The 17,179-nt window shown below is 39.6% G+C and overlaps 1 protein-coding gene across 1 annotated transcript; it reads left to right on the top strand.

Annotated features, from left to right (window-relative positions):
• Window positions 1–1,692: 1,692 nt before the first annotated feature.
• Window positions 1,693–17,035, top strand: LOC136938190 (arrestin domain-containing protein 3-like). The gene is made up of 7 exons (XM_067231465.1): window positions 1,693–1,951; window positions 2,056–2,100; window positions 13,364–13,424; window positions 13,691–13,841; window positions 13,927–14,023; window positions 14,440–14,696; window positions 15,978–17,035. The coding sequence occupies exons 1-7, from the start codon at window positions 1,693–1,695 to the stop codon at window positions 16,446–16,448; spliced, it is 1,341 nt and encodes a 446-aa protein (XP_067087566.1). The 3' UTR covers window positions 16,449–17,035.
• The last annotated feature ends 144 nt before the right edge of the window (window positions 17,036–17,179 follow it).

Below are 17,179 nucleotides of genomic sequence, written 5' to 3'. Positions count from 1 at the left end.
TACTTGCCTCTGGAAGAATGTCCCTGTACTTACTGTAAGTCGCTCTGGATAAGAGCGTCTACTAAATGTAAAAAAAAAATGTCAGGGCAGCAGCACTACAAGATCAAGATGTCAATAATATAAATAGGCCTACAACATGGATGTATAAATACAATTCAACAAACAAACAAAATCCTCATTTCAAAGGTCGGAAACATTGTGAAACATTGTCATCGTCACCATTAATAGCACACTCCCCTGGCCTGCGTTCAGAAATGGCCATGAATGAGTGCCTATTTCTGTTGCTCTTTACAGGTGGGCATGGGGATCCGAACTAGGAGTATTCAGGTGAGTGTTTAATATTCAGATAGATACATAAACATGATGTCAATGGGTGGATAACGGGTACCGTAATTTACCGTCATTGGAAACTCCGTCAAAATCTTAACCCTCCTGTTGTGTTCGTTTCTTGTTCACTACTTTTGTGTTCCCGGTCAAAAGTGACCTCCCCATTGTATCTGACTATAACTCCATAATAATACATATATTATTAACTAATGTTGTGTTACATCTTTTTAGCAGCTTAAGTTCTTGCAAACATTACAAGTTTTAAACTTCTGTTTGCCATTTATGGCCTGTAGGCCTCATTGACACAAGCCTATGCAACTCGTTTTTGAGTGAAAGAAGCCTAATATATGGATTATTTTGAATATGTTTGCTTGGATGTTGGTCCGGTGTATCTCCTTCCAGTTGTCTTTGTAAACACGTCTACCCTCCAAGTTAGTCATGTTTATGACTATGGTTTCAATGGACTCTGTCAGGAACAGTTTGAAGCAGGATTTTATGTCATTAACCCAGGAAATGGCATATCTGGTTGGCCCTGGGGTCATCCTGATGACATTTTCAGTAGACAGTCGACCTCTCCACTCAAGTGGTGATGAAGAACAAACCACAAACTCCCATTGGACAGGAATGTCACAACAACCTCAGCAGGGCTCTCTTCCTCATCACTAGATTGTTCAACATCGGTTGTCTCTTCGTCTGGATCATAGTCTGTGTGTGTATGTATGTGTGTGCATATGTGTACTCAAACACCATGCATGTTGGGTCTGGGAGGGTAAGAGTGTCCATCTGTTGTATGGGTGAGTACCTGAACAAAATTTTATTTAAATTTTTTTGTCTTACCCACTCATTTGAATGACTGGTCATTTTTGACCGGGAACACCACAGGTGTACAAAAGTTAAATAAAACACCCACATTTTTATGAAATTCTGTAAAAATGTTTTGGCTATTTAGATACCCTATGTGGACAAAGTCATGGAACCTTATGACAATCTGAATAAATTAACTACAATTTTTCAGGGAGAAAACTTGTAAATCGGTCACTTTTGCCCGGAACACAACAGGAGGGTTAATGCCATATCCTTATCTGGCGGGGCGTGGCCTTTCAATATAGCCTAGTCAAAGTGTTACGAACTTCAATCTAAAGCGTTAAACCGCTCCAGCCAGAGTCATTAGTCAAGTCATTAGCTTGCATTTTATTTTTATGATTTGAAAGAGCCAGACATACTGACTTAGTTATTGAATTGCTCTATGATTGGCCTACCTATGCCGTTCGGTTTCGTTACATTCTCTGCGCCACGCCCACGGTTAGACTATACTTCCCAGAAGACTTTCAAAGACAACATTTGTTTTCGTTTTCCTCTTCGAACATGTCGACTGTGAAAAATATTTCAGTGACTTATGATGCCATAAATGAAACTAACACCTTTTCTAGCGGAGATTCTATTTCGGGACGGATAACAGTAGAATTAGCAAAGGACTGCACGATCAAATCTCTGTCAATTAAAGCCAAAGGGAAGGCAGAAGTTTTGTGGACAGAGAGACATGGTCAAACTACTGTAGTGTACCATGCTAAGGACAAGTACTTTAGTATGAAACATTTTATCATTCAAGAGGAAAGGGAAGAAGGTATGTTCTGATAAGTAGCCTAATCCGAAGAAAAATATAGCCTCATAGGCCTACAGGTGAAAACAATTTTTTTTATTCTCAACACGCTGTTGCTTTCTCCCCAGGAAGTGACTATCAAACCTTAAGAACGGATGAAAGTGGAAAAGCATGTAAGAATACAAAAATAGTATGGTGTTTTGATTACAGCCCACACCACCGCACAACAACATACGATTGCATGTCTGAAAAAGAAAAAGTAACTCACTAAAACCAGTAAGTTCCTTTTATTGGGTGTGCTCAAGCCTTCGGCGAGAGCACAACCTTTGTTCTCTCACATATATATTATTGGGTGTGCTCAAGGCTTCGGCGAGAGCACAACCTTTGTTCTCTCACATATATATTATTATTATTGGGTGTGCTCAAGCCTTCGGCGAGAGCACAACCTTTGTTCTCTCACATATATATTATTATTATTATTATTATTTTTATTTCTTTTTGCCCCCCTAAAACTCAGTAAATACTTGGCCTACATAGACAACGTAGGTGTCAAAAGTTTCGTCTTGGTAGCGATTGAGTTGCTTCTATTGGAATTTACGTTCCGTTGCATGGTTTAAGCTTAAATTAAGTTTTTGTGGCGAAAAGTGAAGCTAACGGTGGCTAATTTGCTAGCCACAGTCACTGACGTTACTAACGTCACTGCGTCACTAACGTCACGAAAACACGCGTGACTACCTTTGCCAGAACATTCGTTTAGCATCTGTTAACTTGGGGGATAGCTAGGCTAACTATAACTTTACTGCAAGGCAGCTGCAGAAACGCCACAAGAAAAGAGGCCAGGGTGATAACTATTTACTCATTTTACTTTGTGATATGACACACAATTGTGATGTGTAATGTACAATATAAGCTGATATTATTAAGGAAGTACATCTACTTTCGGAAACAGTAGTCTACTATTTCACTGAAGTATTAGCATCATGACATTAGCCTGTGTTTCCCGGGCAACACATACTACAGTGGTCTATGATGTAGCGTTATCTGTTTTCAATCGTTAAAATAAACATTCCTCACATATACATTTTCGTTGTAGGATTTATTCTGACATTAGAAAACGATTTGTTGGTGAAATTACCATTACCTGTGGTTTCAAACCAGTGTAGCTCACTGCAACGCTGTAGCTTACGCGAGACACACTACAAAAACATCTAGCTACAGTACACAGCTGTTTAGGAAGTCAAACGGCGACAGAAAATGTTCGGCACTCCCCTTACTTAAATCAAAAGTCTATCTAACTACTAACCTGAACTTCATTGCCACAGCCTAAACGTTGTCAATCTGTTCATGAAAATAATTAATTTCAGCCTAAACCGTACAACGGAACGTTAAATCCAATTCAACCAACGCAATCGCTACCAAGACGAACACAGCAGTAGCCTAGTACTGTACCGTAGTAGTACAATTTACCGGGGCAGCTTCTCAACACAGGGCTATATCGCATTTTGCGTTGTTACTGACAATGATCGCTACCAGTGAGCTTTTTATGAATGAGCAATTTTCCACTAAATAAATGTCAAGCTTATTTACGTTTTGGGGGGCATATTTTCAGTTAGCAGATGGTACCGTTTGAATTGCGATTCCATCTTCTACTGCCGGGTAACGTCGTAGAATAATCTTCAAAGGGGTTGTTTATTCATGAATGAATGCAATATGAGTAGGCTAAATGCCTGAAAATATCATGAGAAGAGAAAAACTTAAAATTACGTTTAAATCATAGAGATTAGGTAAATTTTTACACCGGTCTGCAATAATGTCACGAAAACACGCGTGACTACCTTTGGCAGAACATTCGTTTCGCATCTGTTAACTTGGGGGATAGCTAGGCTAACTATAGCTTTACTGCAAGGCAGCTGCAGAAACGCCACAAACAAAGAGGCCAGGGTGATACATATTTACTCATTTTACTTTGTGATATGACACACAATTGTGATGTGTAATGTACAATATAAGCTGATATTATTAAGGAAGTACATCTACTTTCGGAAACAGTAGTCTACTATTTCACTGACATATTAGCATCATGACATTAGCCTGCGTTGCCCGGGCAACACATACTACAGTGGTCTATGATGTATCTGTTTTCAATCGTTAAAATAAACATTCCTCACATATACATTTTCGTTGTAGGATTTATTCTGACATTAGTAAACGATTTGTTGGTGAAATTACCATTACCTGTGGTTTCAAACCAGTGTAGCTCACTGCAACGCTGTAGCCTACTGTACCCGAGAAACTAGTGTGAGTAGCTAACAACAACTCCTCAGCTGTTTAAGTCAAACGGCAACAGAACATGTTCGGCACTCCCCTTACTCAAAAGTCTTTCAGTAGGGAAACTATCTGACTACTAACCTGAACTTCATTGCCACAGCCTAAACTTTGTCAATCTGTTCATGAAAATAATTAATTTCAGCCTAAACCGTACAACGGAACGTTTAATCGAATTCAACCAACGCAATCGCTATCAAGACGAACACAGCAGTAGTCTAGTACAGTACTGTACTGTAGTAGTAGAATTTACCGGGGCAGCTTCTCCACACAGGGCTATATCGCATTTTGAGTTGTTACTGACAATGATCGCTACCAGTGAGCTTTTTATGAATGAGCTATTTTCCACTAAATAAATGTCAAGCTTATTTACGTTTTTGGGGGCATATTTTCAGTTAGCAGATGGTACTGTTTGAATCGCGATTCTATCTTCTGCCGGTAAAGTCGTAGAATAATCTTCAAAGGGGGTTCTTTATTAATGAATGAATGCAATATGAGTAGGCTAAATGCCTGAAAATATCACGAGAAGGAACAACTTAAAAGGACGTTTAAGTCATAGAGATTAGGTCCATTTGTACACCGGTCTGCCAAATGTATTCGTTTTGATTCAGCCTGTCAGCTGCCTCTTGCAGGGGAAATGAGAAGACATCATATTTCATTCTACACTTCACTCGTATTTTGAGTTGTAAATGAGCAGCAAAAAAAAGATGCTTTTAAATCTATGTAATCTTTATAAATAATAAGTAGGCCCGATGCATTTTTATATAAAATATACAGACCCCTGTGCAACCGACGCAAGCAAGCACACCCTACAATTTCCCCAGAAATTGTATCCTCTCTAGTTATTATTATTTTTATTTTTATTTCTTTTTGCCCCCCTAAAACTCAGTAAATACTTGGCCTACATAGACAACGTAGGTGTCAAAAGTTTCGTCTTGGTAGCGATTGAGTTGCTTCTATTGGAATTTACGTTCCGTTGCATGGTTTAAGCTTAAATTAAGTTTTTGTGGCGAAAAGTGAAGCTAACGGTGGCTAATTTGCTAGCCACAGTCACTGACGTTACTAACGTCACTGCGTCACTAATGTCACGAAAACACGCGTGACTACCTTTGCCAGAACATTCGTTTAGCATCTGTTAACTTGGGGGATAGCTAGGCTAACTATAGCTTTACTGCAAGGCAGCTGCAGAAACGCCACAAGAAAAGAGGCCAGGGTGATAACTATTTACTCATTTTACTTTGTGATATGACACACAATTGTGATGTGTAATGTACAATATAAGATGATATTATTAAGGAAGTACATCTACTTTCGGAAACAGTAGTCTACTATTTCACTGAAGTATTAGCATCATGACATTAGCCTGTGTTTCCCGGGCAACACATACTACAGTGGTCTATGATGTAGCTATCTGTTTTCAATCGTTAAAATAAACATTCCTCACATATACATTTTCGTTGTAGGATTTATTCTGACATTAGAAAACAATTTGTTGGTGAAATTACCATTACCTGTGGTTTCAAACCAGTGTAGCTCACTGCAACGCTGTAGCTTACGCGACTGTACACAGCTGTTTAGGAAGTCAAACGGCGACAGAAAATGTTCGGCACTCCCCTTACTTAAATCAAAAGTCTATCTAACTACTAACCTGAACTTCATTGCCACAGCCTAAACGTTGTCAATCTGTTCATGAAAATAATTAATTTCAGCCTAAACCGTACAACGGAACGTTTAATCGAATTCAACCAACGCAATCGCTACCAAGACGAACACAGCAGTAGCCTAGTACTGTACCGTAGTAGTACAATTTACCGGGGCAGCTTCTCAACACAGGGCTATATCGCATTTTGCGTTGTTACTGACAATGATCGCTACCAGTGAGCTTTTTATGAATGAGCAATTTTCCACTAAATAAATGTCAAGCTTATTTACGTTTTGGGGGGCATATTTTCAGTTAGCAGATGGTACCGTTTGAATTGCGATTCCATCTTCTACTGCCGGGTAACGTCGTAGAATAATCTTCAAAGGGGTTGTTTATTCATGAATGAATGCAATATGAGTAGGCTAAATGCCTGAAAATATCATGAGAAGAGAAAAACTTAAAATTACGTTTAAATCATAGAGATTAGGTAAATTTTTACACCGGTCTGCAATAATGTCACGAAAACACGCGTGACTACCTTTGGCAGAACATTCGTTTCGCATCTGTTAACTTGGGGGATAGCTAGGCTAACTATAGCTTTACTGCAAGGCAGCTGCAGAAACGCCACAAACAAAGAGGCCAGGGTGATACATATTTACTCATTTTACTTTGTGATATGACACACAATTGTGATGTGTAATGTACAATATAAGCTGATATTATTAAGGAAGTACATCTACTTTCGGAAACAGTAGTCTACTATTTCACTGACATATTAGCATCATGACATTAGCCTGCGTTGCCCGGGCAACACATACTACAGTGGTCTATGATGTATCTGTTTTCAATCGTTAAAATAAACATTCCTCACATATACATTTTCGTTGTAGGATTTATTCTGACATTAGTAAACGATTTGTTGGTGAAATTACCATTACCTGTGGTTTCAAACCAGTGTAGCTCACTGCAACGCTGTAGCCTACTGTACCCGAGAAACTAGTGTGAGTAGCTAACAACAACTCCTCAGCTGTTTAAGTCAAACGGCAACAGAACATGTTCGGCACTCCCCTTACTCAAAAGTCTTTCAGTAGGGAAACTATCTGACTACTAACCTGAACTTCATTGCCACAGCCTAAACTTTGTCAATCTGTTCATGAAAATAATTAATTTCAGCCTAAACCGTACAACGGAACGTTTAATCGAATTCAACCAACGCAATCGCTATCAAGACGAACACAGCAGTAGTCTAGTACAGTACTGTACTGTAGTAGTAGAATTTACCGGGGCAGCTTCTCCACACAGGGCTATATCGCATTTTGAGTTGTTACTGACAATGATCGCTACCAGTGAGCTTTTTATGAATGAGCTATTTTCCACTAAATAAATGTCAAGCTTATTTACGTTTTTGGGGGCATATTTTCAGTTAGCAGATGGTACTGTTTGAATCGCGATTCTATCTTCAGCCGGTAAAGTCGTAGAATAATCTTCAAAGGGGGTTCTTTATTAATGAATGAATGCAATATGAGTAGGCTAAATGCCTGAAAATATCACGAGAAGGGACAACTTAAAAGGACGTTTAAGTCATAGAGATTAGGTCCATTTGTACACCGGTCTGCCAAATGTATTCGTTTTGATTCAGCCTGTCAGCTGCCTCTTGCAGGGGAAATGAGAAGACATCATATTTCATTCTACACTTCACTCGTATTTTGAGTTGTAAATGAGCAGCAAAAAAAAGATGCTTTTAAATCTATGTAATCTTTATAAATAATAAGTAGGCCCGATGCATTTTTATATAAAATATACAGACCCCTGTGCAACCGACGCAAGCAAGCACACCCTACAATTTCCCCAGAAATTGTATCCTCTCTAGTTATTATTATTTCTTTTTGCCCCCCTAAAACTCAGTCAATATTTGGCCTACATAGACAACGTAGGTGTCAAAAGTTTCGTCTTGGTAGCGATTGAGTTGCTTCTATTGGAATTTACGTTCCGGTGCATGGTTTAAGCTTAAGTTAAGTTTTTGTGGCGAAAAGTGAAGCTAACGGTGGCTAATTTGCTAGCCACAGTCACTGACGTTACTAACGTCACTGCGTCACTAACGTCACGAAAACACGTGACTACCTTTGCCAGAACATTCGTTTAGCATCTGTTAACTTGGGGGATAGCTAGCCTTTTGCTGCCTAAGCCAACATTCCAAACATTCCATATGCTGTTGAAATATGATATTCATATTAATATGCAAATTTTATGAATTTTCATATTAAATCATACACCTTAACTGTTGACACCATATTGAAGAACAGAACTAGGGGATTTTTATGATGTGAATAAATATATGATTACTTAAGGCAAATCATATTTTATCAAGGTGATTTCAGGCAGCCATTTTTTACAAAAACTTCTCCATCCACCATACCTCATCAGACAACTTCATTTTTAACCACTTTAATTACAAGATGGAGGAAAACTTTGAGCAGGTGGAATATCCACACATCTGTGGGCAATGTGGAACAGAAGACAGATTAGAAATATCATATTTTGATTAAAAGTTATGACCATTCTAGTGACTACATGAAACACGTGGAAACATGGGGGAAACCTACATTTCTCTGCCCCAAAAGTAGCTAGCGCTATGGCTGGATACTCCTCTCGATAACTAAAAAACGTTGGAGTTTCTTCCACAATCGACCGAATTGGCCAAACAAGGCATGTACATTTAGCTTACAGTGTATATAATCTAGCTAGTTAATGTTGTTTTTCTAAGTTTTTTAGAAATCTGCTCAAATCGAGGCTAAACAGTGCTACTAACGTCATTACTGCCTGTCCTGCCGGACACGGCAGAACGCGAGTTTTTTTCTGGAAAAAACTCGCATCACTCCCACAAACAAATTCTTCGTATGTAAAAAGTTTAGACTTTTAATTGACAATATTGACAACACATATTAATAAACTTGTCTTTACTCAGAATATCGTCTCAGATTTCAATTCGAAGCTGTAAATCTAACACTGTAGGCAATCTCCCATGGTCTCCGCTCTGGCTCCGCCTCGAAAAACAATGGCTGCCGTTGCAGACGATACATTTATTTCCCCCTCCCAGTAACCCCTTAACCAATGATATGTACTTTGAGCTTAACTTGTCATGAGTATCTGGCAGTTTTCAGAAATAAAATCGGTGATTGGACGGCAAAGATATTAAGGCGGGTCTTATGGGTCTTTTTTGACCCATATTTGAATGGGCCGGCTAGATAGGGCTAGGCTAACTATAGCTTTACTGCAAGGCAGCTGCAGAAACGCCACAAGAAAAGAGGCCAGGGTGATAACTATTTACTCATTTTACTTTGTGATATGACACACAATTGTGATGTGTAATGTACAATATAAGATGATATTATTAAGGAAGTACATCTACTTTCGGAAACAGTAGTCTACTATTTCACTGAAGTATTAGCATCATGACATTAGCCTGTGTTGCCCGGGCAACACATACTACAGTGGTCTATGATGTAGCGTTATCTGTTTTCAATCGTTAAAATAAACATTCCTCACATATACATTTTCGTTGTAGGATTTATTCTGACATTAGAAAACGATTTGTTGGTGAAATTACCATTACCTGTGGTTTCAAACCAGTGTAGCTCACTGCAACGCTGTATCTTACGCGAGACACACTACTGTACAAAAACATCTACACTAAACAGCTGTTTAGGAAGTCAAACGGCGACAGAACATGTTCGTACTCCCCTTACTTAAATCAAAAGTCTATCTAACTACTATCCTGAACTTCATTGCCACAGCCTAAACGTTGTCAATCTGTTCATGAAAAGAATTAATTTCAGCTTAAACCGAACGTTAAATCCAATTCAACCAACGCAATCGCTACCAAGACGAACACAGCAGTAGTCTAGTACTGTACCGTAGTAGAACAATTTACCGGGGCAGCTTCTCCACACAGGGCTATATCGCATTTTGCGTTGTTACTGACAATGATCGCTACCACTGAGCTTTTTATGAATGAGCGATTTTCCACTAAATAAATGTCAAGCTTATTTACGTTTTGGGGGGCATATTTTCAGTTAGCAGATGGTACTGTTTGAATCGCGATTCCATCTTCTACTGCCGGGTAACGTCGTAGAATAATCTTCAAAGGGGGTTCTTTATTAATGAATGAATGCAATGAGTAGGCTAAATGCCTGAAAATATCATGAGACGGGAAAAACTTAAAATGACGTTTAAATCATAGAGATTAGGTCCATTTTTACACCAGTCTGCCCAATTTATTCGTTTTGTTTCAACGATGAGGCTGCCTCTTGCAGGGGAAATGAGAAGACATCTATTTCATTCTACACTTCACTCGTATTTTCAGTTGTAAATGAGCAGCAAAAAAAAAATGCTTTTAAATCTATGTCATCTTTATAAATAATAAGTATGCATTTTTATATAAAATATACAGAAATATCAGTTGTAAAAATGTCATTCAAAAACGGACCCCTGTGCAACCGACGCAAGCAAGCACACCCTACAATTTCCCCAGGAATTGTACCCTCTCTAGTTGGGTGTGCTCAAGCCTTCGGCGAGAGCACAACCTTTGTTCTCTCACATATATATTATTATTATTATTTTTTTTATTTCTTTTTGCCCCCCTAAAACTCAGTAAATACTTGGCCTACATAGACAACGTAGGTGTCAAAAGTTTCGTCTTGGTAGCAATTGAGTTGCTTCTATTGGAATTTACGTTCCGTTGCATGGTTTAAGCGTAAGTTAAGTTTTTGTGGCGAAAAGTGAAGCTAACGGTGGCTAATTTGCTAGCCACAGTCACTGACGTTACTAACGTCACTGCGTCACTAACGTCACGAAAACACGCGTGACTACCTTTGCCAGAACATTCGTTTCACATCTGTTAACTTGGGGGATAGCTAGGCTAACTATAGCTTTACTGCAAGGCAGCTGCAGAAACGCCACAAGAAAAGAGGCCAGGGTGATAACTATTTACTCATTTTACTTTGTGATATGACACACAATTGTGATGTGTAATGTACAATATAAGCTGATATTATTAAGGAAGTACTGTACATCTACTTTCGGAAACAGTAGTCTACTATTTCACTGAAGTATTAGCATCATGACATTAGCCTGTGTTTCCCGGGCAACACATACTACAGTGGTCTATGATGTAGCGTTATCTGTTTTCAATCGTTAAAATAAACATTCCTCACATATACATTTTCGTTGTAGGATTTATTCTGACATTAGAAAACGATTTGTTGGTGAAATTACCATTACCTGTGGTTTCAAACCAGTGTAGCTCACTGCAACGCTGTAGCTTACGCGAGACACACTACAAAAACATCTAGCTACAGTACACAGCTGTTTAGGAAGTCAAACGGCGACAGAAAATGTTCGGCACTCCCCTTACTTAAATCAAAAGTCTATCTAACTACTAACCTGAACTTCATTGCCACAGCCTAAACGTTGTCAATCTGTTCATGAAAATAATTAATTTCAGCCTAAACCGTACAACGGAACGTTAAATCCAATTCAACCAACGCAATCGCTACCAAGACGAACACAGCAGTAGTCTAGTACTGTACTGTACCGTAGTAGTACAATTTACCGGGGCAGCTTCTCAACACAGGGCTATATCGCATTTTGCGTTGTTACTGACAATGATCGCTACCAGTGAGCTTTTTATGAATGAGCAATTTTCCACTAAATAAATGTCAAGCTTATTTACGTTTTGGGGGGCATATTTTCAGTTAGCAGATGGTACCGTTTGAATTGCGATTCCATCTTCTACTGCCGGGTAACGTCGTAGAATAATCTTCAAAGGGGTTGTTTATTCATGAATGAATGCAATATGAGTAGGCTAAATGCCTGAAAATATCATGAGAAGAGAAAAACTTAAAATGACGTTTAAATCATAGAGATTAGGTCAATTTTTACACCGGTCTGCAATAATGTCACGAAAACACGCGTGACTACCTTTGCCAGAACATTCGTTTCGCATCTGTTAACTTGGGGGATAGCTAGGCTAACTATAGCTTTACTGCAAGGCAGCTGCAGAAACGCCACAAGCAAAGAGGCCAGGGTGATAAATATTTACTCATTTTACTTTGTGATATGACACACAATTGTGATGTGTAATGTACAATATAAGCTGATATTATTAAGGAAGTACATCTACTTTCGGAAACAGTAGTCTACTATTTCACTGACATATTAGCATCATGACATTAGCCTGTGTTGCCCGGGCAACACATACTACAGTGGTCTATGATGTATCTGTTTTCAATCGTTAAAATAAACATTCCTCACATATACATTTTCGTTGTAGGATTTATTCTGACATTAGTAAACGATTTGTTGGTGAAATTACCATTACCTGTGGTTTCAAACCAGTGTAGCTCACTGCAACGCTGTAGCCTACTGTACCCAAGACACTAGTGTGAGTAGCTAACAACAACTCCTCAGCTGTTTAAGTCAAACGGCAACAGAACATGTTCGGCACTCCCCTTACTCAAAAGTCTTTCAGTAGGGAAACTATCTGACTACTAACCTGAACTTCATTGCCACAGCCTAAACTTTGTCAATCTGTTCATGAAAATAATTAATTTCAGCCTAAACCTAACAACGGAACGTTTAATCGAATTCAACCAACGCAATCGCTATCAAGACGAACACAGCAGTAGTCTAGTACTGTACTGTAGTAGTAGAATTTACCGGGGCAGCTTCTCCACACAGGGCTATATCGCATTTTGAGTTGTTACTGACAATGATCGCTACCAGTGAGCTTTTTATGAATGAGCTATTTTCCACTAAATAAATGTCAAGCTTATTTACGTTTTTGGGGGCATATTTTCAGTTAGCAGATGGTACTGTTTGAATCGCGATTCTATCTTCTGCCGGTAAAGTCGTAGAATAATCTTAAAAGGGGGTTCTTTATTAATGAATGAATGCAATATGAGTAGTCTAAATGCCTGAAAATATCACGAGAAGGGACAACTTAAAAGGACGTTTAAGTCATAGAGATTAGGTCCATTTGTACACCGGTCTGCCAAATGTATTCGTTTTGATTCAGCCTGTCAGCTGCCTCTTGCAGGGGAAATGAGAAGACATCATATTTCATTCTACACTTCACTCATATTTTGAGTTGTAAATGAGCAGCAAAAAAAAGATGCTTTTAAATCTATGTAATCTTTATAAATAATAAGTAGGCCCGATGCATTTTTATATAAAATATACAGACCCCTGTGCAACCGAAGCAAGCAAGCACACCCTACAATTTCCCCAGAAATTGTACTCTCTCTAGTTTCGTTTGTTTTTTGTCATTGTGTGAGCTCGTCTTACTGGCCGAAAAATCGAATCTGGCATGAACAAGAAAATACTTGTTCAGAGATTTTCAGAGAAGTTATTATATTTAGAAAATTGAGTCAAAATGATTGGAGATTTTTTTTATTTATTGTATTTTTCAGATTGCAATGTGCTAGCTCCAGGGTGCCATGTGTATCCATTCACATTCCAGATCCCTCCACAGTAAGATTGCAAATATACCAAGATGGAGTTAAAACAATTACCGGTATTGGCCGGGTTTCCCAGATTCGTTAAGAAGCTCTTAACGCTAAGAGCTTCTTTGGAACGTTCTAAGAGCTTCTTAACAAATCTGGGAAACCCGGCCATTGTCTATGTATATTGTTTCTATCTGCTGTTACCAACTCGTCAAAGCATAAATTGCCATGGATAGTAGGTGTAAATCTAGGCTTGGAAGACACCATTTGTTCATCTTTTTTCTTTCCTACCAGAGAGATGCCATGCTCCTTCAACAGCAGCACAGGTAAAATTATTTACATACTGGAAGCCAGGTTGAGCAGATCAATGAGGATTGACAGCAAAGCTGTAACAGAGTTCACCTTTTTCTCAAAGACTAACATCAACAGCATCCCTGAAATAATGGTATGTTTTTATTCAAACTACTCACAAACACACACACACACAGTTTGTATTACTAATATTACTGTTCTGTTGTGATTCATCCCAGAGTCCTCAGCATGGCTCAAAGGATAAGACGATGAAGTTCTTTACCTCAGGCACAGTGGCCATGGACATCAACATTGAGAGGATGGGTTACTACCAAGGTGAAGAGTGACACATCAACTATATACGCTTATATTTTTACATTTGATTCATGTAGCAGATTTTTTTATCCAATGCAATAAGAAAGGCCCAGTGTTGAAACGTTTGATAGTAAATTGTTGGGCTTAATCTAGTCAACATTCCAAATCTACAACTGATTGTCTCTTAATTGGGATTTTCCATACACAAATATTCTACTGAACACTGAGTGGCTGAACCAAACATTTACATGTAAACAAGAATAAGAATAAGAGCGTCTGCTAAATGACTAAATGTAAACATGCAGCTCTAGAGAGCACAAATGCCTCCATTATTAGTTCAATAACATCATTTACACATTTACAATTGAAGTACAATTACAGTGTTATATTTATTTCAAAGATCTATTGGAAGATATTTGCTGTACTTCTCTCTGCAGGAGAAGGCCTACAAGTGATGGCCGCCATTCAGAACAACTCCAGTCGTGAGATTAAGCCAAAATATTTACTGTACCAGAAGCACAGCTTCTTTGCAAGGGGAAAGAGGAGGCTCCACACCAAAGACATCCTGAAAGAAGAAGGAGAGCCAATCTCTCCTTCCACTAATCAGAAAGTCACCAAGGTCCTCAACATCCCTCCTGACATTGGTGTTTCCATCCTCAACTGCAGCATCCTCAAAGTGGAGCACAGACTCAGGGTGAGTATTTGACCAACAAGTCTGTGATATGAGGCCCTCTGGGGGTTCTGCCCCACACAACACAAACGTATTTCAAAGAAACCATAGTACTAATACTCTTGTCCACCAAACGTTGCTGTTGATCACTTTGAAACGCTTGGTAAAATATAACCGTTTCTCCTTGAGATCTTTCCAGCAAGACTTTACATGCAGGTTATATTAACAACACCTGCCCCCTAGATTGTTTTGTGAATATAACAGTTTAATTGATTAAAGCCACTTCTCAGTAGTTACATTTACATTTAGTCATTTAGCAGACGCTCTTATCCAGAGCGACTTACAGTAAGTACAGGGACATTCCCCCCGAGGCAAGTAGGGTGAAGTGCCTTGCCCAAGGACACAATGTAATTTTGCACAGCCGGGAATCTAACTGGCAACCTTCTGATTACTAGCCCGACTCCCTCACCGCTCAGCCACCTGTAGTTCCACTCATCAAGTAGTTCCCACCTGTGACATCAAATTGCTAGGTTTTGGTTGGCCTAGCTCAGAGACCTAGAATGGGCAATTGCAGGCACATACAACTAAAGGAGGGGTGCTGGTTTCACCAAACAATTATGCAGGGAGGAGGAGGGGGGGGGGTCATATAGAAAAGAAACACAGGATATGCTCATAGCAAGACATAATAAAATAAATATATTAATGAAAAGTAATGTAATATAGTTCAGTCAAGACAATCACGTATTAGATTTGAGCATTTATTGTTACATGACTTGGACATGTAGGTTTTGACTTTGGCGGAGTGGATGATCTAAGGGCAGCACTCCCTGCCTCCTCGATGCAACACATACATACATGACATATGAGGCAGGGAGCAACAGAGACATAATCCCCCTGGTGGATAGAACATACAGACGGCATGGGGGAGAAGCGGATGGTGGAGGGTGGCAGCAGCACTGATCATACAACAAATGGGCTGAGTGTGTGCGTGTGTGTGCGTATCCGTGCGGCCTTTTAATGCCGTCTTATCGGAACGTGGCCCAATGGGCTTGTGCTGGCTAACAGGTGTGGTAATGAGCGGATGACGCGGGGTGCCCGATTGCCCTGCCTGAACTAGCTGCGCTTAGTTAAAACTATTGTAAACATGTGGCAGTGAGGGCAGGGGCTGATTTTGCCTTGAGGCAGATTTTTATCATGTATAAAAATGGGATACAGGATAATAATGAATTTAATTTACAACATGCTTTTCTTGACCCAAAATCCCATGTGACCTAAGTGAACGTAAGTCATCTGTGTCTGCTCTAGGTCTACTTGGATGTACCCTACGCTACAGACCCAAAGATCAAGTTCCCTGTGGTCATCCTCCCTGCAGCCCAGGCTCCTGGTCAGGGGGAGCTGCCTCCACCTTACCCAGGATTTGGTGTAGATTCCTTTGGGAACCCAAACCAGCCTTCATTGAACAGCTCACCTTCTGCTCCACAGTACCCAGGAACCTCACAGTACCCAGGGGGGCAGCAGTACCCAGGAGGGCAGCAGTACCCAGGAGCACCAGGGTTCCCAGGAGCACCAGGGTTCCCAACAGCCCCACAGTTCCCAACAGCCCCACAGTTCCCAGCAGCCCCACAGTTCCCAGCAGCCCCACAGTTCCCAGCAGCCCCACAGTTCCCAGCAGCCCCACAGTTCCCAGCAGCCCCACAGTTCCCAGCAGTTTCAGCCTCAGGCACCTCTGCCCCCCCACCAAGCTATGGATCCGTTTACCCATCCTTGTTTGATTAAGAACAGAAATCATAATGAAATATGTACTTTTTCACCCTTCATAAACACTGCTCACACAATATTGCGGCAAAAAAGCCCCCTCATTATGCCGGCTTTGCTTGTTAACACTAAACTTGTTTGTGCCTTTTATACAGGAATGCGAGGCGGCACAAAGAAAAATTTTCGTCTTCATGACGCATTTTTTGACTGATGCGACTTATACTCCGGAGCAATTTATAGTCCAAAAAATACGCTATTCGCTTTTATACATCAGTGAATCTCATTGTTTATATCTCATTGTTTTTATTTCATCTCATAAACACTAGTTTGTGTATGTTGTAACTCTTGGTTTGTGTTCAAATTTGGGTTAGGGTTAGTTTTGGGTTATTTTCATAATATTCTTATTCAATATGTATAACATGCTGTAAGTGCTATGTTAAGGAACGTCTCATAACTGATGTTTGTGATAGAATTCAAAATACCGTAGACTATATGAAAGTGTATGCATGTACAAAATAAATATAAATTTGTGTTATCATACAAAAATGTAACTGAAAATCGAATTTATTCGGGGCAAGCTTAAGGTTGTTGTTAGCTTGACCACTGAAGAGCAGTTCCAGATACTCAAGTGCCTTGTGGTCATTTTAATAAAGTTTCAATCTCTGAATATTAACATAAGTCTTGCGAATTTAGCAGGACTGTTACACCAGAACGTGGTCCATCCGGGCATGCTCAAACAACAGTACTAGGCC

The sequence above is a fragment of the Osmerus mordax genome, chromosome 28 (assembly GCF_038355195.1).
Source record: "Osmerus mordax isolate fOsmMor3 chromosome 28, fOsmMor3.pri, whole genome shotgun sequence".
In the NCBI taxonomy this organism is placed as follows: Eukaryota; Metazoa; Chordata; class Actinopteri; order Osmeriformes; family Osmeridae; genus Osmerus; species Osmerus mordax.
Note: the sequence above shows the minus strand (reverse complement) of the source record. Positions and strands in the feature narration are given on the sequence as shown.